Below are 25,485 nucleotides of genomic sequence, written 5' to 3'. Positions count from 1 at the left end.
TTTTTTGGTATAGCGGTTAGCACTGTCACCTTACAGCAAGAAGGTTCTGGGTTTGAGCCCAGTGGCCGATGGGAGCCTTTCTGAGTGGAGTTTGCATGTTCTCTCTGTGTCTGTATGGGTTTCCTCCTGGTGCTCTGGTTTCCCCCACATTCCAAAGACATGCAGGTTAGGCTAATTGGTGGCTCTAAATTGACTGTAACTGTGAGTATGAATTGTTGTTTGCCTCTGTGTTAACCCTGCAATGATTTGGCCAGAATTAAAATGGATTTTGGGGGGGTTAGCACCATTTGATTTACACAACATACCTACCACTTTAAAGGTGAAATTTGTTTTATTGTGAGACAAACAATAATTAAGATGAAAAACAGAAATCTGGAGTGTGCATAGGTATTCAAAAAAAAAAAAACAGGCACTATTTTGTCAAGCCACCTTTTGCTGCAGTTACAGCTGCAAGTCTCTTGGGGTATGTCTCTATTAGCTTCACACATCTAGCCACTGGGATTTTTGCCCATTCCTCAAGGCAAAACTGCTCCAACTCCTTTGAGTTAGATGGGTTGCACTGGTGTACAGCAATCTTCAAGTTACTGTCTGCCACACATTCTCAATTGGATTGAGGTCTGGACTTTGATTAGGCCATTCCAAGACATTTAAATGTTTCCCTTTAAACCACTCCAGTGTAGCTTTAGCAGTATGTTTTGTGTCATTATCCTGCTGATATGTGAACCTATGTCCCAGTCTCAAACCTCTGGCTGACTCAAACAGGTCTTCCAGAATTGCCCTGTATTTAGTGCCAACCATCTTTCCTTCAATTCTGACCAGCTTTCCTATCCCTGCAGATGGAAAAATATCCCCACAACATGATGCTGCCACCACCATGCTTCACTGTAGGAATGGTGTTATTAGGGTTTGCACCACACATGGCATTTCCCATGATGGCCAAAAAGATCAATTTTAGTCTCATTTGACCAGAGAATCATCTTCCATTTATTTGGGGAGTCTGCCACATGCTGTTGGGTTAGCTCCAAATGTGTTTTCTTAAGCAATGACCTTTTTTCTGGCCACTCTTCCATAAAGCCCCAGTCTGTGGCATATACGGCTTAAAGTGGTCCAATGGACAGATACTCCAATCTCTGCTGTGGACCTTTGCAGCTCCTTAAGTGTTATCTTTGGTGTCTTTGTTGCATCTCTGATTAATGCCCTCCTTGCCCGGTCTGTGAGTTTTGGTGGGTGGCCTTCTCTTGTCAGGATTGTAGTGGTGCCATATTCTTTCCATTTTGATACAATGGATTTAATGGTGTTCCATGGGATAGTCAAAGTTTGGGATTTTTTTTTATAACCCAACCCTGATTTATACTTCACAACTCTGCTTCTGATTTTGGCGTGCTCTGATTTTATTGTCAATTTCAACAAATCTAAGCAGTATTTTTCAAAGTCGTGTAACTTTTTTGTATTTGGCACAAGTTCAGCTAAAATAATGTCTCTGTAGTATGTATGTCATGATTGTACTTAAGAAAAAAACCCAGATAAATGAAGATGTTGTAAAAAGCAGTTTTAGAACTATGTTGGAATGTGTGGAAAAAAAACAACATGACCTTACACATTGTGACGAACCGTTTTGATCACTTGAGGTGATTCTGTTCAGTCTTAGGAATGTATCAAGCACAGAAACTTAAATTTGCTCCATTGATTTGGACAATTAACTTGCCATCAAAAAATTGTCCTATTGTTTTGGGATAAAGGTTTGGCAGTGGGAGGGGTGTTCAATGAGAAGGGTAAAAATTCCATTCCATTCCATTCAGTGAGAAGAATGAAAACCCCTCCCACTGCCAACATTTAATCCAATCAGGTCAAGTCATAATGGGTAAGGTCATATTTTTTCACACATTCCAACACCATTCTAAAACTGCTTTTTACAACAGCTTCATTTATCTGGTATTTGACTCTGTTCATTGTCTTAAATTAACTCTTGTACTATTTTACTCAGTTCAGAGCCATAACCTACTCTGTAATTTTGCTCCCACTCCAACTCCAAATTTTACTCTCTAAACTCAAAATAGAGCAAAATTAACCATTTTTGAGGAAAATACTTTTAACTCTGGGAAAAATTGCTCAATCATTTTTCCTGTGTATGCACTACAGCACACGCATATCAACCAATCTGCTCATAATAAATAGAAGAAATATTTACACTTACTCAGCTGATCTTTGGCTGGATCGAGGCTGATGATCAGTTCTCAAGATTGAATTGAATTGCTGTCCTGAATCATGAATTGAATCATAAACTGATTTGCTGTCCTGAAATTGAATCGCTGTCCTGAATCATTCGAAGCACATAAAATCCATGTGCCATCTCGCAACAAGTTCTATTTCCAAATAGCCTAAACTATGCCTGACAGATTTTATCCTGTTTATGGTGGGTGTTCCCACCACGAAAGAGAAACCAATCAAAACCGAAAGAGTGAACATGATTATCATGCTATTACCATCTGAATAGTATTTTATGAATGTGTAAGTGGGCTCTCGGTGCTTCGACTCCAATGTGACTGAGTACGGTGACAAGTTTTATGTTTCATTTAATTTAGGTAATTTAAAAACTATATTATTTGGCAGTGGGTACATAGGAAAGTGTAAAGTATAAAGTTTGTCAATATGTTTATTATGCTTGTATGATAAACTCGCAAAGATATTTATCTAAATCCACTGCCTACTCCTTCTAAACCTGTCGAGCTTTGCCGCCAAAGCTCTCGAACCCAGACGGTTAATATGTCCATTCCTGTGTTTCAAGCCTGCAGTACATTCCAAAATAAGTTGGGGCAGGGGCAAGTTAGGGCTAGTAATGAGGTAAAGTATTTAAATAATGTGATTTAAAACAGGTGATGTCAACAGGTGATTGTAATCATGATTTGGTGCAAAATCAGTATCCAGGAAAGGCCTAGTCTTTGAGGAGCAAAGATGGGGTGATGCTCTCTTGTTAGTCAATAAATGCCTTAGAAAATGATTTAAATGTTTAAAAACAACATTCCTCAAAGAAAGAGATGAAGGGATTTGGATATTTCATCCGCTAAGGCACCTAACCCCCAACTGCTTGTTGTACATTGCTCTGGATAAGCGCATCTGCTAAATGCCTGTAATGTAAATGATTCAAAGAATCTGGAGGAATTTCGGTGCATAAAGAGCAAGGGCATAAGCCTAAGCTGAACACTCGTGGTCTCCGATCCCTCAGACAGCACTGCATCAAGAACTGTCATTCGTCTATATCCAGTATAAGCACATGGGCTCACAATTTCTTTGTCAAGCATTGCAATGTGGAGTTACGTTTACAGATATTAGTTAAAACTTTACTGTGCAAAAAGGAAGCCTTATGTTAACTGTGTCCAGAAGCACCATCGACTTCTCTGGGCTTGGAGGCATCTGAGATGGACCATCACACAGTGGAAACGTGTATTACATGTACGACTGCATAGCCTCATCAAACTCCACCACCATTGTCAAGTTTGCTGATGACACTTTTGTGGTAGGCCTGATCTCAGATAACAATGAGGAGGCCGACCTGGAGGAGGTCAGAAACCTGGAGGTCTGGTGCCAGGACAACAACCTCCTCCTAAACCTCAGTAAGACAAAGGAGCTGATCATGGACTTCTGCACAAAGCAGGGGAGGAACTACAAGCCCCTCAACAACAACAGGACCCCAGTGGAGAGAGTGGATAGTTTTCGGTACCTGGGTGTTCACATCACACATAACCTGTCATGGTCTTGCCACATCAACATCCTGGTGAAGAAGGCCCATCAGTCTCCGTTCCATCTAAGATGTCTGAGACTTTCATCTTCTGCTGAGGGTTCTGAGGAACTTTTACTCCTGCATCACTGAGAACATCTTGACTGGAAATATCTTCACCTGGTTTGGGCACAGCACCAAGCAGGACAGAAAGGCTCTCCAGGTAGTGGTGCGATCAGCTGAACACATCCTTACCAAGCTCCCTGACCTGCAATCTATCTACACCAAGTGATGCCGGACCAAAGCCAGGAAGATAATGAAGGACCTCAGCCATCCCAACCATAGACTGTTCTCTCTGTTGAGGTCAGGGAAGTGCTTTTGCTCCCTTAAGGCTAACACAGAGAGAATGAGGGGGATCTTCTTCCCTCAGGCCATTCGGGCTCTTAATCAGGACAGTAACGAACAACAATGGACAACAACTAGATCTCGTCACCACTTCTCCCTCATTCCTCCCCCCTCTTCATGCAATTCCATAAAATTAAAGATTATATATATAATCTATAGCCGCTTATCCTGTTCTACAGGGTTGCAGACAAGCTGGAGCCTATCCTACCTGACTATGGGCGAGAGGCAGGGTACACCCTGGACAAGTTGCCAGGTTATCGCAGGGCTGACACAGAAACAAAACAACCATTCACACTCAATTTAGAGCCATCAATTAGCCTAATCTGCATGTCTTTGGACAAAACCAGAGCACCCGGAGGAAACCCATGCAGACCATGTAAACTCCACACAAAAAGGCCCTCGCTGGCCACTGGGCTCGACCCCCGGACCTTCTTGCTGTGAGGCAACAGTGCTAACCACTACACCACCATGCTGCCCACTCTCTCTCTCTCTCTCTCTCTCTCTCATATATATATGAGAATGAGAGATAGAACATTTCTATTGTTATTGTAACTTTTCATGCAACTTCATTACAGTGCACTACATATGTCAATTTTCATTCATTACAGTGCAATATATATTCTCATCTCATTATCTCTAGCTGCTTTATCCTTCTACAGGGTCGCAGGCAAGCTGGAGCCTATCCCAGCTGACTACGGGCGAAAGGTGGGGTACACCCTGGACAAGTCACCAGGTCATCACAGGGCTGACACATAGACACAGACAACCATTCACACTCACATTCATACCTACGGTCAATTTAGAGTCACCAGTTAACCTAACCTGCATGTCTTTGGACTGTGGGGGAAACCGGAGCACCCGGAGGAAACCCACACAGACAGAACATGCAAACTCCACGCAGAAAGGCCCTCGTCGGCCACGGGGCTCGAACCCGGACCTTCTTGCTGTGAGGCGACAGCGCTAACCACTACACCACCGTGCTGCCCTGCAATATAAGATTTATTCCTCAAAATTTGAATGAGAAATTCAAAGATATGTGGATTCCATTAACAATTTCACAAATTTTCAATATTCGCGCCGCCTGAGACACGGCACACATCAAGTCGTTAGTCCAGCTCCTGCCAAACACACTGCAAAACAAACAAAAAAAAACATCAAACATAAAATTTTGACCTGTTTCCACACATGCTGTTAAAATTTGAGATCAATTGAATGAGAATTGGCAAAGTTATGAGATTGTGAAATATCACATTTTTTGAAACACCGTGTATATTTATACATATTCTGTATTGTGTGTATTCCATAGTGTATATTGCACAGCTATTATATAAAGTTATTTGACAAAATCGAGTCATACATGAGCTAATAGCAGCTAGAAGTATGTATTTTGCATGTGATCCCATTCATGAATATCACAAACAGGATTGGCGACAAGGAGCAACCTTGGTGGAGTCCAACATCCACTGGAAGTGTGTTTGCTTTGTGCCGAGAATACAGACACTGCTCACACTTTGGCTGTACAAGGACCGGATGGCTCGTAGCAATGACCCCAATACCCCATGCTCCTTCAGTGCCACCCACAAGAGCCCTCAGGGGAAATGTTTGTAAGCCTTTTCCAAATCTATAAAACTGGCCGGTCATACTCCCATGAACCCCCCCCCCCCCCCCCCAACAATCCTGCCAGGGTAAAGAGCTGGTCCACCGTTCCACGGCCAGGATGGAATCCACATTGCTCCTCCTGAATCGAATGTTCAACAGTTGGTTGGAGCCTCCTTTCCAGAACCCTGGAATAAACTTTCCTGGGGAGGCTGAGCAGTGTGATACCCCTGTGATTGGAGCACACTCTCTGGTCCCCATTTTTAAAAAGAGGAATCACCATCCTGGTCTGCCGCTCCACAGGCACTGTTCCCAACCTCCACGTGACATTGAAGAGGCGTGTCAGCCAAGACAGCCCAACAATGTCCAGAGCCTTCAGCATCTCGGGGTGAATCTCATCCACCCTTGGCACCTTGCCACCAAGGAGCTTCTTGGCTACCTCAGTGACTTCTGGCAGAGATATGGGTGAAACTTCCCCCGAGTGCTCAGACTCCGCCTCCTCCATGGAGGACATGTAGGATAGGTTCAGGAGTTCCTCAAAGTGTTCCTTCCACGGCCCAACGATATCCCCAGTTCGGGTCAGCTGTTCACCTCCCCAGCTGCGCACAGCCTGAGGCAAGCCCTACTTCCCCTTCCTGAGTTGCCGAACGGTTTGCCAGAACTTCCGTGAGGCCAACCGAAAGTCCATCTCTATGGTCTTTCTGAATTCAGTGAATTCTTCACCGTACTAACTTTTTTTTTTTAAATGTGTTGCAAGAATAAAAATTGAAATAAGTGCTCATTTTGAAAAACAAACAATAAGGCAAATGAGGTAAAACATCAAATAATGTGCTACTGTATTGTTTTGAGTGCAATACAGGTCAAATATTATTTACAAATCATTGTTTTCAGTTTTAATGTCAATTTCAACATCCCATCCCAACTTTTTCTGATTTGGAGTTGTAAATAAGACACTTCATGTCTTAAAGTAATGATGGATATCTTTTCTCTTTATTTAGTTGAGCGGTTCTTCACATAATTTATATTGTTGTCAATTTGGGCTGTTTACTGTATGTTTATTATTTACTGTTTGAGCCAACGTGCATTAGCAAGGCACTTGTTCCCTTCAACAAGATCTAGATAATCTACATAGCTGGAGTAGTTCCTGGCAGCTAAATTTCAACACATCCAAATGTCAAGTCCTTACAATCTCGCGTAAGAGAAAACCAATTATACACAGCTACAAAATTGGCCAGAGTATTTTGCAACACTGTGACTCTCAAAAAGACCTGGGAGTTACTGTTACGAAGGATTTAAATTGGAACACCCATATCAGTAACATCTTGGGTAAAGGCTACAAAATGTTAGGTTTTCTCCGCAGACATACTTGCAGGTCGTTCAACATCCAAACAAGACTCTTCTATCTTACCTTCGTTAGACCTCATGTGGGGTATGCAAGTGAAGTATGGGCCCCCCAACAAGTTGTGAAATATATGCCGGTTAGAAAGCCTTCAGCGTCGTTCTACAAAGTACATCATAAACCTTCACTGGGAAGACAAACTAAGCTACTGTGAACAGCTGGAGAGAGTTAACCTATCACCTCTGGCATGAAGTAAATGATCTTGTCTTCTACTTTAAATGTCGCACTGGGGTCTATGACGTTCCAATCAAGAAATATATCAAGGAGAAAACAATCAGACCTACGCGAAATTATTCTGCCTTGGACTTTCAGACTCCTCAATGCCGAACTAAACTCTTCCAGACAAGTTACTATAACCGTATTCCAAAATTGTGGAACAACCTGCCAACTACAATCTGCTCTTCTACTTCAGTCAATCAGTTCAAGAATTATGTAATGCAACATTACTCCTCTGCTGTGGATGAATATTTTGATGTTAACAATGTCATCACATGGAAGTCTATCTACCCCAAGTGCTGCTCACCACGTGATATTTTTTGTGACAATGAACCTTCATGAACTACTAGTTTTTTGTTTTGTTTTTTCCTAAATCCTTTTGTATACTCCTGACATTCTTACTAATAAACTGCTACAAATGAAATACAATTTAATTTTAGATATATCAAACTATTTCTTAGTTATCTGCCTTTAGTGTATGTTAGTTATTATTATTCAACTGTTTAAACATATATCATGATTTCACTTTTCTACCTATCCGAAATTATCATAATTCTAATGATCGATTTACATGTTATTTGTTTGTTTATTTTTGTTTTTTGTTAGGGTGCACTTAATTTGGAGCCAAGCTCTGTTGTGCTAACCCTTTCCATGTGAGTTTTATATATATGCTATGGATAAAGTTATGTAAAATATAAATAAATAAATAAATAAATAAATAAATAGCACTAATTAACTTTTGACGAGGCACACCTGTTAACTGAAAAGCATTCCAGGTGACTACCTCATGAAGCTGATGATGTCGATAGTCTGCAAAGTGCCATCAAGGTAAATGGTGGCTACTTTAAAGAATCTAAAATATGAAACAATTTTTTTATTTGTTTTTTAACACTTTTTTGTTTACCATATGATTCCATATGTCTCATAAATTTTCATAGTTTTGATGTCTACAGTATTGTTCTACAATACAGAAAATAGTCAAAATACAGAAAAACCTATGAATGAGTAGGTGTGTTTTAAACTTTTAACTGGTACTGTGGCGTAATTAGTAGCAACATTTTGTTTGGAAAAGTTGTTGAAAATTTGACAGGTGGATGTGTAGGAGGATGCTGAGTATAAAACAAAGAAGAGGCAAAAGATAGCATATTGAGAATTGCACAGTTTATCTAATTCCTGTGGTTGCAATGTTTCAAAATTTCTACCATGCCACCTTCATAACACGCTGTTTGGAAGGGTTACGAGAAAGAAGCTTTTCTTCTAGTGAGCAACTCACAAAATGTAGCTCCTGAACAATAACTGTAATCCTGTCTTGTGGTCAGATGATCATGAAACGGAATACAAGGGAACCTCCTGCCCATCAAACTATAAAACATAGTGGTGGAGAATTGCTTTGGTCCAGGAGCTCTTGTAAAAGTTGATGGCATCATCAATTTTACCAGGATGATTTGGCCCAAAATCGGTGTGCCACTGTCAGGAGCTTCAAGCATTCATAGAATCACAAAATCATTGTTTAGCAATCTCTGTTAGAGTACTGGACTGTACTAACTGCTTTTGAACTCTGTGGTCTGCATATTATTTTCCTCATGTACCCAGTACATTGCTTGATTCTTAAAGATCATAGACAACAGTTTTCAATTTATGCACATTTGAAACTTTATATGTTAAAAAACCCTCTGTAATTTTCTTCTGGTTCCAAGAAGTATTGTTAATAAGTAATAATTAAAATAAGTTAGCACGGATCACGGCTAATTTCTGTTTGGCGATTTTCGTGACCACTTGGCGCGTGACGTCATTCAAGACAAACAAACCACTTGAGTTGAATCCACTTCCGTTTACTTGCATTGCCGTTCGATTTGAGTGCAGACGTGTGTTCGGGAATTTCCAAAGAAAAGCTATGCCTTATTGTTGTGCAGTGAACTGTAACAACGGGACCGGTTCATGAAGAAGTTTTTACCTTTTTCCAAGAGAGGAGAAGAGGCAGAGAGAGTGGATTGTGCGTGTGAAGCGAGAGGGTTGGCTTTTTCCGAAAGAGGCAGAGAGTGGATTGTGCGCGTGAAGCAAGAGGGTTGGCTTTTTCCGGAAGAGGCGGAGAGAGTGGATTGTGCGTGTGACGCGAGAGGGTTGGCTTTTTCCGAAAGGGAAGAGGTGGAGAGAGTGGATTGTGCGCATGAAGTGAGATGGTTGGCTTTTTCCAGAAGAGGTGGAGAGAGTGGATTGTGTGCGTGAAGCGAGAGGGTTGGCTTTTTCCGAAAGAGAAGAAGAGGCGGAGAGAGTGGATTGTGTGTGTGAAGCGAGAGGGTTGGCTTTTTCCGAAAGAGGAGAAGAGGCGGAGAGAGTGGATTGTGCGCATGAAGTGAGATGGTTGGCTTTTTCCGGAAGAGGCGGAGAGAGTGGATTGTGTGCGTGAAGCGAGAGGGTTGGCTTTTTCCGGAAGAGGCAGAGAGAGTGGATTGTGTGCGTGAAGCGAGAGGGTTGGCAGTCGGGTAAATACGCCACTCTGTGCTCCGATCACTTCGATGACTATTCACTTTTGAAGAATCCCCATCTGTTGGAGAGTTTAGGTGTCAGTGTCGGACAGAGAAGGCTCAAGCCTGACTCTGTTCCGACAAAATTCGAGCACAAAATCAAGCAGTCAAAGAAGAAACGGACCAGCAACGCTCAAGCAAAAAGGAAAAGATTGAAGGTAAACATTTTTACCTTTTACCTTTTTCATTTAAATGCTTGGTAGTTGAAAAAAAAAATCATTGATAGACGAGATGAAATATCAGGCCCGATATATTGACACTGGGAAATACCGTGGATGGCAGGCTAATGTGGCCTACCGACGCACTGTCAAGTAATCGTTACTTATATCCACTATGGCTTCCCAATGGCCATAGGTTCATACATATATGGTTTCACCTCTCAATATTTAATTTGGAGATTTCCTACTTCAAAATCGCTTTCAGACATTTTACACAACCTCTCATGACCAAAGTCCATACATGTGTGCTCGGTTCGCAAGTAAACACAGAACTCCTCACAGTCTGTTTGCCTTGAATGATGTCACGACGACTGCCCCCGGCGGTAAAAGTGCGTGTGAGTGAGATGTAAACAAACCTTCGGAACTTGCGCAAACCAGTATATTTTAACCGTTTTATTAAATTTTACAGTACAAATTAGACACCAGGAAGATTGAATTCACTTTTTGGGTCGTTCTTGTAGAAAATAAAGTTGATATTCTACGTTCCACCTCCGACCCTTGCCTATGACATTTAAGATACTCTCTTTTCTTCAGGGACTTCTGGACAGTCACCATCTACTTCAAAAGTGATTGTGGCAACAAACACTACACAGAACAGCACCATGGATAGCATCTCCTTAGCCTTATTATTTCCTTTCTAAAAGGGGAAATGCACCTACATCTGCCTGGTGTGGGACCTTCCCTTTGCTCCTTCATGGCCTCCTTTTTGAACCTTTACACATTGCTGTCTTGGTATCTCTTTAAACAGCATTTTGCGAGCAATCACATTGGCTAAAAGTGTTCTATAATTTTAGGAATAATCTTGTCAGAACTATCCATGGTGAGGTCACCTTGTGGTTGAATTTAAGATTTCTGCCCAAGGTTGTATCACCCAACTTTGAGAATCGGTCTCAATTGACCTTCAGTGCCAAAATGAAGGTGAGCCTGCGGATTGTGCCAAACTGAGTGGCATGTTTGCTGTACAGTTATTTACAGTGGATGGCAGACACCCAATCCTCAGAGCAATACTTGTGCCTTGGAGGAAAGGCACAGTGACCCATTGGGTGGTGTATATGATCACCATGGACTGGATGGGATGGACATCCTGCTCTGATTGTGACATAGAACATTAAATTGTCATAGTGGTCAGTATGAAATAATGAAATGTTTCTGCTTTTAGCCTAAAAGCTGTACAGCTTGTAAGCAGTTAATTAGCCTTAATTAGGCAGAATATGGGCAGTTGTAGCTCAGTGTTTAAACTGTTGAAATACTGATAGGAAGGTTGTGTGTTCAAGTCCCAACACTGCCAAGTTGCCACTTCTGGAGCAAGGCCCTTAACCTTCAACTGCTTCATTGTCTAAATGAGGAAAATGTAATTTGTAATAAAGCCATCTCTCAAATGTGAATGCTTTTTTAAATGTAGAGATGTTTGTTCTTGCGAAAACATTTTTGTTGTATTGGAATTTCTGTTACTTTGGCAAAAATATAATCATGCATGTTTTAAAATTTTGCATGTGTAAATATCCAAGATGCAAGTAAGATATTTACATAAGTGAAATAGGGACATTTTACAGACGTGTTTTAGCAATCTCTAGTTTTTACATTGATGTGCCACCATATGATCCTAATCACGGTTTAAAAAATTAGGCCGTTCAGCCCTGCATGTTGTTCCTGTAGACGATTTTTAGTACAGTACATAAATGCACACTGAGACATTGAAATAAGCTATCTGTGTTATACAAAGCTGCATGAAAATATCCATAAATTACTCTGTCTGGCCACATCATGTTCTTCCTGAATGTCTGATTGCTAGAAGTTTTACAGTATGATATTGACATTTAGAGCGAGACACAAATTTGTAATTTGAGAGATGTATTTGTAATGAAATGTTGCATTGGATTTTAAAATCAGCTTTAATTAAGTCATATATTCTTTTATGAAATAATACTTTGTCAGCAGAATAAGAAAATCCAACAGACATTCGACTAATTTGCAAATTTCAGAGAAATCTGTGAATGCAGCATGGATAAGCAAGGACCAAACAGAAGAACAGTAATTGTTTGCAGCAGTAATTGTTTGGCTTTGTTTGAACATTTCCCCCATATGTACCATCATTAATAAAAGTGTCACAGCAAAACAGGCCTGTGGGAGTGTGGGGAGGGGAAGAGCAAGCATGCATGAGTGTCTTCATTTGCATTGGTTGAGCGCGAGCTTGAGTCATTTTGAAAAGCCTGACTTACCGGTACCAAGGAGTTTTTCAGTACCCAAGTAGGGGTGTAAAACAGTTATGGTTCTGAACAAAAAAGTGTGAGTGAGACAGATTTCTTCATTTCATGAATCACACAATAATTATTATACTGTAATTATTGTCAGTTATTACACAAAACCCAAACAGATACGCAAATTTTACACATACTGCCTTCATAAATGACAACATATGCTTCAAAGCCTTTCTAGATAAGTGCTATCTAGAACAGGATCATATGTGCTATTTCAGATTATGTACAATGGTTTTAAATCTGTTGCATTCTTCACATCTCCAGTTTAATCACAGTTCAGTTTTCACATTTTGTGTTGAAAGCATGCTCTTCTAACAACACACACTGTGTGCCGTTATTCAGCAAGATTTAGCTAAGGCATAAAGATGTCCATGCCCTCTCTGACTGCAGAACCCCCTTCTACATGGAGAACTATTACCTTGTGCCTCCTAATGCTTTATAATTATATGCCTTGTACCTTTACCATGTTATATTTACAGCCATTTTTTTTCTTTGTCAGACCAGACAGCACTCAGGATTCCTGCCCATATTTTAAGTGCTTTGAAGGATCCAAATGCCTTCAGTCTTCGAGATCTCTGTGGAATTTAGATTTATCACTCCTTGCTCCAATAACTCTTAGTGAAGGTTGTAGATCTTCGGTCCAAGAATAATGTAGTTTGCCATGTTGCTGATCAAGGTTTGTAGGAGCATGCGTATCTAATAGTGAATTTGTGTGAGATTTGTTTAAGCTAAAGTGCAACAGGCATGTAACACAATTTACGGTGTATCAACAGGAGACTACATTATATATTTGCATCACACAAACATTGACTTCAGTGAAATCATCACATACAGATGTTATTACAGTTATTAATACTTGATTAAGATTTGATAACCTCTTCAATGCCCTTGTACGAGTCACGTACGTCATGAAATCTTTTACCACTGTGCCTTATAATGTACGGTACTTGTCATAAACATCTCCTTTTATGTACCTTACATGTCTCATTACTTTCACTTCACAGTGGCACATTAACGCAAGTTGGCCTAGTAGTTAGCATGTCCACCTCTTGATTGGGAGATTGCGAGTTCTATTCATGGTCGGGTCATACCAAAGACCATCATAAAAATAGTACCTAGTTACTTAGAATACATGGACCCTTGGTGTACATTGTGCTTTCAAGTAGTAGTAATTCATGTTTATGGACAGGTTCTCATTGACGAGACATGTTGTCTTGGTTTTTTTGGATGTTTTTGAATTTGTTTTTGATTACTAAAGTTATTTTTACTCTACAAGTGTTTTTGTGATTTTTCTATCCAAATATTAAAAATGTAAAGTTCTGAACAAGTTAGAGAAAGATTATCAAAATATCCCAATTTTGACCTATTTTTGTCCTATATGCCTGGCACATTACAATTAATTATGGGTGGCGGCCAAGGGGCTAATAGAGTTGAATAGAGAACAAGCCTATAATGCCTTTATGGCACTAGTTTCCTGAGGATAGATTTAAAAGTTCTTTTGATTATTTACTGAGCAGTTAATGGCTAATAATCTCAGTACAAAACTTGGAGCTATCTGTAATCTTCTACAACATTTTTTTTTTTTTTTTACCTCTAGTTGCAGTTGACCTTTCATTCTCCATGACCATTTTTTTCCATTATTAGTACCATGTAAAGTGTTTTGGGCTGGCTGTGTAGGAAACTGCAATCTATCTACTGTGCAGAAATAATTAAGAGCAGCAATATGTTTGTGTTTTTGCAGAGATTTCTGGGAGCTCGGAGGACATAGCCTTGGTGCGCTGGAGGCAGCAGTGGCTGGAAAATGGGACACTGCTTTTCCACATCCACCATCAGGATGGCAATCAGAATGCTGCGGGCGTGGACACTACTGAAGACCCAGGTAGCGACACTGTAGCAGAGGAGGAGCTGCGCATTCTGCACATCTCTGTAATGGTAGGTGCTGAGGAAAGAGAGAAATACGCTGTAGACAAGAACAAATTTCTGATTGCCATTCTGATTCGGTTAATCTGATTTAGCTCTGCTTTCCACCCTGTGCACCCTGTCAAGGAGAGCTGTAATAATGATACTAATAATCTGCAATAACAAACAGGCAACATCGTGGTACCACAGGTAGCATTGCCACCTCAAAACTCCAGGGTGCCAAGTTTGATCCAGAGCTCGGATTACTGTTTTGAATTTATGTGCAGGCATTAGCCGTGTCTGTATGGGTGTTCTCCCACCTTCCCAAAAACATGCTGGTAGGTAAATTGGCAGATCTATATTTCCCTCATGAATAATGAAGAGTTACAAACAATAGCGAGGACTGAGGCAAGGTTAGAAGTGCAAATGTGTGTGTGTGTGTGTGTGTGTGTGTGTGTGAGAGAGAGAGAGAGAGAGAGAGAGAGAGAGATAGATGTATATAAAAATTAAGAGACCACTTCATTTTATTCTTAAGTTAACATTTCTGTGTATGGCAGCCATTTCATTCCAGTTTCTGTGCTGGAATTCCAACACAACCACACCTCATTTTACTTAATGAAGTACTGATTAGGTGATCACCTGAACCAAATGGATTTAATGAGGAAAAGTACAACCCCGATTCCAAAAAAGTTGGGACAAAGTACAAATTGTAAATAAAAATGGAATGCAATAATTTACAAATCTCAAAAACTGATATTGTATTCACAATAGAACATAGACAACATATCAAATGTCGAAAGTGAGACATTTTGAAATTTCATGCCAAATATTGGCTCATGGGCGGCACGGTGGTGTAGTGGTTAGCCATGTCACCTCACAGCAAGAAGGTCCGGGTTCGAGCCCCGTGGCCGGCGAGAGCCTTTCTGTGTGGAGTTTGCATGTTCTCCCCTTGTCCGCGTGGGTTTCCTCCGGGTGCTCCGGTTTCCCCCACAGTCCAAAGACATGCAGGTTAGGTTAACTGGTGACTCTAAATTGACCGTAGGTGTGAATGTGAGTGTGAATGGTTGTCTGTGTCTATGTGTCAGCCCTGCGATGACCTGGCGACTTGTCCAGGGTGTACTCCGCCTTTCGCCCGTAGTCAGCTGGGATAGGCTCCAGCTTGCCTACGACCCTGTAGAACAGGATAAAGCGGCTAGAGATAATGAGATGAGATATTGGCTCATTTGAAATTTCATGACAGCAACACATCTCAAAAAAGTTGGGACAGGGGCAATGAGAGGCTGGAAAAGTTAAAGGTACAAAAAAGGAACAGCTGGAGGACCAAAGTGCAACTCATTAGGTCAATTGGCAATAGGTCATTAACATGACTGGGTATAAAAAGAGCATCTTGGAGTGGCAGCGGCTCTCAGAAGTAAAGATGGGAAGAGGATCACCAATCCCCGTAATTCTGCGCCGACAAATAGTGGAGCAATATCAGAAAGGAGTTCGACAGTGTAAAATTGCAAAGAGTTTGAACATATCGTCATCTACAGTGCATAATATCATCAAAAGATTCAGAGAATCTGGAAGAATCTCTGTGCGTAAGGGTCAAGGCCAGAAAACCATACTGGGTGCCCATGATCTTCGGGCCCTTAGACGGCACTGCATCACATACAGGCATGCTTCTGTATTGGAAATCACAAAATGGGCTCAGGAATATTTCCTGAGAACATTATCTGTGAACACAATTCACCATGCCATCCGGCGTTGCCAGCTAAAACTCTATAGTTCAAAGAAGAAGCCGTATCTAAACATGATCCAGAAGCGCAGACGTCTTCTCTGGGCCAAGGCTCATTTAAAATGGACTGTGGCAAAGTGGAAAACTGTTCTGTGGTCAGACGAATCAAAATTTGAAGTTCTTTATGGAAATCAGGGACGCCATGTCATTCAGACTAAAGAGGAGAAGGACGACCCAAGTTGTTATCAGCGCTCAGTTCAGAAGCCTGCATCTCTGATGGTATGGGGTTGCATTAGTGCATGTGGCATGGGCAGCTTACACATCTGGAAAGACACCATCAATGCTGAAAGGTATATCCAGGTTCTAGAGCAACATATGCTCCCATCCAGATGGTGTCTCTTTCAGGGAAGACCTTGCATTTTCCAACATGACAATGCCAAACCACATACTGCATCAATTACAGCATCATGGCTGCGTAGAAGAAGGGTCCAGGTACTGAACTGGACAGCCTGCAGTCCAGATTTTTCACCCATAGAAAACATTTGGCGCATTATAAAACGGAAGATACGACACAAAAGACCTAAGACAGTTGAGCAACTAGAATCCTACATTAGACAAGAATGAGTTAACATTCCTATCCCTAAACTTGAGCAATTTGTCTCCTCAGTCCCCAGACGTTTACAGACTGTTGTAAAGAGAAAAGGGGATGTCTCACAGTGGTAAACATGGCCTTGTCCCAACTTTTTTGAGATGTGTTGTTGTCATGAAATTTAAAATCATCTATTTTTTCTCTTTAAATGATACATTTTCTCAGTTTAAAGATTTGATATGTCATCTATGTTCTATTCTGAATAAAATATGGAATTTTGAAACTTCCACATCATTGCATTCCGTTTTTATTTACAATTTGTACTTTGTCCCAACTTTTTTGGAATCGGGGTTGTATAAAAAACACTGCTGTGGTTATCACTATCCTCTTGCAATAGGACCAGTTTAGATGGCAAAAACAGTGCTAGTAGTACCTTTAAATTGAATTGGAATAGTAATAGGCAGCTGTCAATTCCGAGGAATTATGGATATGCACCAGTGGATGTTTCTGAGCAGTGTCTGCTGTAGCTATAAAGTCCAATGCGAGAGTGGCAGACCCTGCCGCATCTCATGCAGCAAAAGGTGGGAGCAGAACTGGTGTCTTGGGAGCAGGACTTTCTGTGAGACCTCTTGTCATCTGCTTGGCGCCTCAGTGTGGTCTCATTTGTTGATGAGGCCCTTGCGGACCACCTGTTTCCAGGTGCTTCTGTCTGAGGCAAGCAGCTGCCAGGTACTGGTGCTGATGGCAGCAGCCTTGAGGTCATGCTTGCAAATGTCCTTGTAGCACAGCTGGGGCTGTCCTTTTGGCCTTTTTCCAGATGTTAGCTCACCAAACAGGAGGTCTTTGGGGATCCGACCATCTTCCACATGAGAGACATGACCCAACCAGCGCAGGCACCTCTGTTTGAGAAGAGTGAACATGGAGGTGGTATGTGTCCTCTCCAGTACTGTGTTGTTGGTGACCCTGTCTTTCCAGGTGATGCTCAGGATATGTCTCAAACAGCGCATGTGGAAAGAGTTCAGCCTCTGCTCTTGCTTTGAATGCAGGGTCCATGTCTCACTGCCATAGAGGAAGGCACTCCAAGCACAAGCTGGGTAAACCTGGATTTTGGTGTGCTCTGTCAGTCGGCCATTTGACCAGACTCTCTTTGTTAGTCGAGAAAAGGTTGTGGTCGCTTTTTCAATACGTCTGTTGATCTCATTTTCAAGTAGCAGGTTGTCCGAAATTGCTGACCCTAAGTACACAAAATCATAGACGACTTCCATTTCATAGTCAACAATGCTAATGGATGGTGGCTGTTCAATGTCTTGACCCATCACCTGTGTCTTCTTCAGGCTGATTGTGAGGCCAGATTCTCTGCAGGCATCAGTGAAGCGGGACATCAGAGATTGTAGTTCCTGCTGTGGGAGTGAGTGGCAACAGCTGCATCATCAGCAAACAGAAAGTCTCTGAGACATCTGGTCTGCACTTTGGTCTTCACTCTGAGCCTGGAGAGGTTGAAGAGGTTTCCATCAGATCTTGTGCAGAGATAGATGCCTTCTGTGGCTGTTCCAAAAGCGTGCTTGAGCAGGACTGCAAAGAAAATGCTGAACAGCATCAGCGCAAGCACACAACCCTGCTTCACTCCACTGCGGATGTCAAATGGTGCAGATGTGGAGCTGGCATAGATGATGATCCCCTTCATGTCCTCATGGAAGGACTTGACAATGCTGAACAGGGTTGAAGGGCAGCCGATCTTGGCCAGGATGACGAACAGGCCTTTTCTGCTCACAAGGTCAAATGCCTTGGTCAGGTCAATGAAGGCCACATACAGAGGTTTCTTATGTTCTCTGCACTTATCTTGCAGTTGCCTGATGGAGAAGACCATGTTGATGGTGGATCGCTCAGCTCTGAACCCGCACTGAGATTTGGGGTAGAATTTGTCAGCAAGGACCTGCAGCCTCTTCAAAACGACTCTAGCAGAGAGCTTCCCCACGATGCTGAGAAGCGAAATTCCATGATAGTTGTTACAATTGCTCCTATCACCCTTGTTCTCATATAGAGTGACTATATTTGAATCCCTCATATCTTGAGGCACCGTGCCTCCTTGCCAGCAGTGGCAGAGGAGATCATATAGTTCTTTGCTGAGGGTGCCCTTGGCACACTTGAGGACCTCTGGAGGAATGCCATCTTTTCCGGGTGCTTTGCCAGATGCAAGTGCTTCATGGAGTTCCTCAAGGGTGGGTTCAGCATCCAGTTCCTTCATAACAGACAATGAAGCAACACCATTGAGGGCTGCCTCTGTAACAACAGTCTCTCCAGCATACAACTCTGAATCGTGCTTGACCCAGCGTTCCATCTGTTGAGTCCAATCCTTGATGACCTTTCCTGTGGAGGACTTGAGTGGGGCTGTTTTATTCTGCATTGGGCCTATGGCCTGCTTGATCCCATCATACATCCCTCTGATGTTACCAGTGTCTGCTGCTGTCTGGATCTTGGAGGAAAGATGGAGTCAGTATTCATTGACACACCACCTGGCAGCCTGCTGAATTTTACTCTGAGCTGTCGTGAGTGACTGCAAGTTCTTCGCACTGGGGGTGGACTTGTACAGTGGTGCTTGAAAGTTTGTGAACCCTTTAGAATTTTCTATATTTCTGCATAAATATGACTTAAAAAATCAGATTTTCACACAAGTCCTAAAAGTAAATAAATAGAACCCAATTAACAACTGAGACAAAAATATCTTATTTGGTCATTTATTTATTGAGGGAAATGATCCAATATTACATGTCTGTGAGTGGCAAAAGTATGTGAACCTTTGCTTTCAGCATCTGGTGTGACCCCCTTGTGCAGCAATAACTGCAACTAAACATTTCCGATAACTGTTGATCAGTCCTGAACACCGGCTTGGAGGAATTTTAGCCCATTCCTCCATACAGAACAGCTTCAGCTCTGGGATGTTGGTGGGTTTCCTCACATGAACTGCTCACTTCAGGTCCTTCCACAACATTTTGATTGGATTAAGGTCAGAAGTTTGACTTGGCCATTCCAAAACATTAACTTTATTCTTCTTTAACCATTCTTTGGTAGAATGACTTGTGTGTGCTTAGGGTCATTGTCTTGCTGCATGACCCACCTTCTCTTGAGATTCAGTTCATGGACAGATGTCCTGACATTTTCCTTTCGAATTCGCTGGTGTAATTCAGAATTCATTGTTCCATCAATGATGGCAAGCCGTCCTGGCCCAGATGCAGCAAAACAGGCCCAAACCATGATACTACCACCACCATGTTTCACAGATGGGATAAGGTCCTTATGCTGGAATGCAGTGTTTTCCTTTCTCCAAACATAACGCTTCTCATTTAAACCAGAAAGTTCTATTTTGGTCTCATCCATCCACAAAACATTTTTCCAGTAGCCTTCTGGCTTGTCCATGTGATCTTTAGCAAACTGCAGACGAGCAGCAATGTTCTTTTTGGAGAGCAGTGGCTTTCTCCTTGCAACCCTGCCATGCACACCATTGTTGTTTAGTGTTCTCCTGATGGTGGACTCATGAATATTAACATTAGCCAATGTGAGAGAGGCCTTCAGTTGCTTAGAAGTTACCCTGGGGTCCTATGTGACCTCGCTGACTATTACGTGCCTTGCTCTTGGAGTGATCTTTGTTGGTCGACCACTCCTGGGGAGGGTAACAATGGTCTTGAATTTCCTCCATTTGTACACAATCTGTCTGACTGTGGATTGGTGGAGTCCAAACTCTTGAGAGATGGTTTTGTAACCTTTTCCAGCCTGATGAGCATCAAAAACACTTTTCTGCAGTCCTCAGAAATCTCCTTTGTGCCATGACACACTTCCACAAACGTGTTGTGAAGATCAGACTTTGATAGATCCCTGTTCTTTAAATAAAACAGGGTGCCCACTCACACCTGATTGTCATCCCATTGATTGAAAACACCTGACTCTAATTTCACCTTCAAATTAACTGCTAATCCTAGAGGTTCACATACTTTTGCCACTCACAGATATGTAATATTGGATCATTTTCCTCAATAAATAAATGACCAAGTATAATATTTTTCTCTCATTTGTTTAACTGGGTTCTCTTTATCTACTTTTAGGACTTGTGTGAAAATCTGATGATGTTTTAGGTCATATTTATTCAGAAATATAGAAAATTCTAAAGGGTTCACAAACTTTCAAGCAACACTGTATGCTGCCAGTGCACGTCTCTTCTCCTCAATCAGATGTAGCAGCTCCACAGATTTTGCTTCGAACTAGTCAACAGACTTGGTAATCATCTTCCCAAATGTCAACATCGCAGTGTTGTAAATGGTGTCCCACAGGTACTCCCATCTCTAGCTAGTGTCTGCATCAGGGGACCAGCTAATGCTTCCTCAAGGGCATAAATAAATTCTTCCACTTTTGGGGGGCTCACAAGTCTTAGTGGTGTCAGTGCGTGGCCTACCCTCCTCCTTGGAGTGATGAAATCTCCGCGGCTGTAGCTTCACCTTGCTGCACACAAGGGAATGATCAGTGTCGCAGTCAGCACTCTGGTACAGTGGTGCTTGAAAGTTTGTGAACCCTTTGGAATTTTCTATATTTTTGCATAAATATGACCTAAAACATCATCAGATTTTCACACAAGTCCTAAAAGTAGATAAAGAGAACCCAGTTAAACAAATGAGACAAAAATAGTATACTTGGTCATTTATTTATTGAGGAAAATGATCCAATATTACAGATCGGTGAGTGGCAAAAGTATGTGAACCTCTAGGATTAGCAGTTAATTTGAAGCTAAATTAGAGTCAGGTGTTTTCAATCAATGGGATGACAATCAGGTGTGAGTGGGCACCCTGTTTTATTTAAAGAACAGGGATCTATCAAAGTCTGATCTTCATAACACATGTTTGTGGAAGTGTATCATAGCACAAACAAAGGAGATTTCTGAGGACCTCAGAAAAAGCATTGTTGATGCTCATCAGGCTGGAAAAGGTTACAAAACCATCTCTAAAGAGTTTGGACTCCACCAATCCACAGTCAGACAGATTGTGTACAAATGGAGGAAATTCAAGACCATTGTTACCCTCCTCAGGAGTGGTCGACCAACAAAGCTCACTCCAAGAGCAAGGCGTGTAATAGTCGGAGAGGTCACAAAGGACCCCAGGGTAACTTCTAATCAACTGAAGGCCTCTCTCACATTGGCTAATGTTAATGTTCATGAGTCCACCATCAGGAGAACACTGAACAACAATGATGTGCATGGCAGGGTTGCAAGGAGAAAGCCACTGCTCTCCAAAAAGAACATTGCTGCTCATCTGCAGTTTGCTAAAGATCGTGTGGACAAGCCAGAAGGCTATTGGAAAAATGTTTTGTGGACGGATGGGACCAAAATTGAACTTTTTGGTTTAAATGAGAAGCGTTATGTTTGGAGAAAGGAAAACACTGCATTCCAGCATAAGAACCTTATCCCATCTGTGAAACATGGTGGTGGTAGTATCATGGTTTGGGCCTGTTTTGCTGCATCTGCGCCAGGACGGCTTGCCATCATTGATGGAACAATGAATTCTGAATTATACCAGTGAATTCTAAAGGAAAATGTCAGGACATCTGTCCATGAACTGAATCTCAAGAGAAGGTGGGTCATGCAGCAAGACAATGACCCTAAGCACACAAGTCGTTCTACCAAAGAATGGTTAAAGAAGAATACAGTTAATGTTTTGGAATAGCCAAGTCAAAGTCCTGACCTTAATCCAATGGAAATGTTGTGGAAGGACCTGAAGCGAGCAGTTCATGTGAGGAAACCCGCCAACCCAGAGTTGAAGCTGTTCTGTACGGAGGAATGGGCTAAAATTCCTCCAAGCCAGTGTGCAGGACTGATCAACAGTTACCGCAAACATTTAGTTGCAGTTATTGCTGCACAAGGGGGTCACACCAGATACTGAAAGCAAAGGTTCACATACTTTTGCCACTCACAGATCTGTAATATTGGATCATCTTCCTCAATAAATAAATGACCAAGTATAATATTTTTGTCTCATTTGTTTAACTGGGTTCTCTTTATCTACTTTTAGGACTTGTGTGAAAATCTGATGATGTTTTAGGTCATATTTATGCAGAAATATAGAAAATTCTAAAGGGTTCACAAACTTTCAAGCACCACTGTAGGTGTGGGTCAGCTTAATGTTTCATAGGCTGAGACATCTTGTCAGGATGAGGTTGAGCTGGTGCCAGTGTCTGGACCTTGGGTGCTTCAGTGATACCCTGTGCTGGGGCTTGGTGTTGAAAAAGTTATTGGTGATGCAGAGGTTGTGTTGGCAGCAAAGTTCAATGAGTCACTGCCCATTCTCGTTCAATTTTCCTCTACCAAACTGTCCCAGAGAGGAAGGCTAGCTGTGGTGGTCACTGCTGACTCTGGCCTTGAAATCCCCAAGGACAAACAGTGGCTCATTGGAAGGGATGTCATCAATGGCTTTGCTGAGTTAGTCATAGAACTTGTCCTTTGCTTCCTGAGTGGAGGCTAGAGTTGGCACATAGATGCTGACAAGGCTTACTAGACCCACTGATGTTTGAAGTTGGATCTTAAGCAATCTTTCTGTTCCCTCTGTTGGTGGGATGACTGACCCAACAAGACTGTTTCTGATGGCAAAGCCTATGCCATGTTCTCTAGTCTCATTTGGTGCTTTTCCCTGCCAGAAGAAGGTGAAGTCCTTCTCTCAGAGGCTCCCAAATGAAGAAAGTCTTGTTTCTTGCAGGAAATGATAGCCATCCACAGTCTGTGCAGTTCGTTATTGATAACTGCAGTCTTGCAAGCATCATTGACTTCTTGCAGGTCGTCTGTGAGTCCAGGAGTCATGGTCCTCACATTCCAGGTGCCCAGCCTGAGGGCTGGATGTTTTTTCTTCTTTTTTGATCTGCCTGGTGTAAGGTTGTTGATCCACCTGTGGGGTTTTTCCCTACGCCCCACATACCCAGTGGACCGTGGCAAGTCAGCACCTAACTGACTGGAGACTGCCCAGCTTGAAGCAGGTGGTAGCTGCCCAATGTGAACCTAGAATCCCTCCCACTGTTGAGAGCTCAAGTGCATAGGCTTAATAGGCATAATGCTGCTCCCCATGTTGTCAGTGCTGCAAAGCAATGCTGGAGTGTCCTCTCCAGGGCACAACCCTGGGCAGTGAAGTATGGAGAACAAGCTGTTGCCCATGCAGCAGGTCCCCCCCCACTCCACTGATGTGATCCAGGGGAAGGGCAATTGCTGATACATCCTGGCATTAGTGTCATCACAGGAGTTGCCAGAGCAAGGTTTTGAACAACATCGAACTGCCTTAGGGAGTCCAACTCTGAATTTTTCCTCAGGGTTTACTCCTGAAGCCTTTCCCATGAGTGGGTATAGCCGCAAGGCAGTGGAGGTTTGAGATCAGAGTTTTCCTTCTCCTAGATGAGCTACCAGCTGAGGTTGACGAGCCCCATCTACCCAAAAGCAACTGGTTTTAAGGCACCAGAGACCCGCCTTCACCCCTTCTCCTGTCAGTAAAAGCAGGTTCTGCCAGGCTTAGAAGCTAAGCTACACAAGCAGGCCAGGAATTGGACTTCAGTCATCAGAGGCTATTTGAGACGCATGCCATATGGGAGCATTTTATAGATAAAGGAGCTTGTCCTCACTACCACCCCTGGCTGTGACAACCTTGGAACCCAATTGGAATATAAACATGTTTATTCATCATGCCAAGAGAGTTAAAAAGAAAAGTTTTGAGTGGCTTTACTGGTAGAGGGGTACAGTGACCATCAAGTTTCTTCTGTCCTCAAAATTTCAAAGATGGCAGTTCATAAGAACAAGGTCCAGCAGCAGACATTGGGGGCAACAAAAGTACAGACTGGCAGAAGGCAAAAATGATCCTCCACTGACTGGGATGATTGTCAACTCCTTTGAATGTCGCTCAAAAACCATAGGATAACATCAAGTGACCAACAAAAAGAATGGCAAATGGAAGCTGGGGTTAAGTGCACAGCAAGAATGGTTCAAAACAGGCTCCTCAGGGCAGGGTTGAAGACATGCAAAGGTAGAAAAAAAGCCCTTCATCATTGAGAAGCAAAGAGGAGCCAGGCTGAGGTTTCCTAAAGACCATAAGGATTGGACCATAGAGGAATGGAGTAAGATCATCTTTTCTGAGGAGTCCAATTTTCAGCTTTTCCCATCTAGCTATCTAAAGGTTAGATGGAGACCTGGAGAGGCCTACAAGCCACAGTGTCTTGCACCCATTGTGAAATTTGGTGGAGGATCGGTGATGATCTGGGGATGCTTCAGCAAGGCTGGAATGGGGCAGATTTTTGTTTGTGAAGGACACATGAATCAAGCCATGTACAAGGTTGTCCTGGAGGAAAACTTGCTTCCTTTTGCTTTGAAAATGTTCCCTAACTATGAGGATTGGATTTTCCAGCAGGACAGTGCTCCATGCCACACAGCCAGGTCAATCAAGGTGTAGATGAAGGACCATAAGATCAAGACCTTGTCATGGCCAGCCCAATCTCCAGATTGAATTTTTTGCACCAGAAGTGGCATAAAGTCACCTAAGAGCAGCATGAAAGACTGGTAGAGAGCATGCCAAGATGCATGAAAGCTGTGATTAAATGTTTGGGTTATTCCACCAAATATTCATTTCTGAACTCATACTAAGTTCAAACATTAGTTTTGTGTTTAAAATTGAATATGATCTTGATTTCTATGCCTTATTAATGGTCTGAAAATACAGTACTTCATCTTTTTTGTTAATTTGACTAGTTATCATTTTCTGAAGTCAAATGCTTTAAGTGACCATTTTTATGTGGAATTTGGGGAAAATTTTATGCAATAAAACAAAAACGTTCATGTTCCTCAAGCACATACCTATAAACAGAGGTGGGTAGTAACGCACTACATTTACTCCGTTAGATTTACTTGAGTAACTTTTTGGATGAATTGTACTTGTAAGAGT

General features: G+C 42.1%; 1 protein-coding gene across 1 annotated transcript in view; it reads left to right on the top strand.

Annotated features, from left to right (window-relative positions):
- astn1 (astrotactin 1) overlaps window positions 1–25,485 on the top strand; it is a 1,125,762-nt gene that overhangs the window by 190,767 nt on the left and 909,510 nt on the right. The window contains exon 2 of the mRNA XM_060931185.1: window positions 14,074–14,264. Within this exon, the coding sequence (XP_060787168.1) occupies window positions 14,074–14,264 (191 nt within the window). The remainder of the gene's footprint in view (window positions 1–14,073; window positions 14,265–25,485) is intronic.

The sequence above is a fragment of the Neoarius graeffei genome, chromosome 1 (assembly GCF_027579695.1).
Source record: "Neoarius graeffei isolate fNeoGra1 chromosome 1, fNeoGra1.pri, whole genome shotgun sequence".
Taxonomy (NCBI): domain Eukaryota; kingdom Metazoa; phylum Chordata; class Actinopteri; order Siluriformes; family Ariidae; genus Neoarius; species Neoarius graeffei.
Note: the sequence above shows the minus strand (reverse complement) of the source record. Positions and strands in the feature narration are given on the sequence as shown.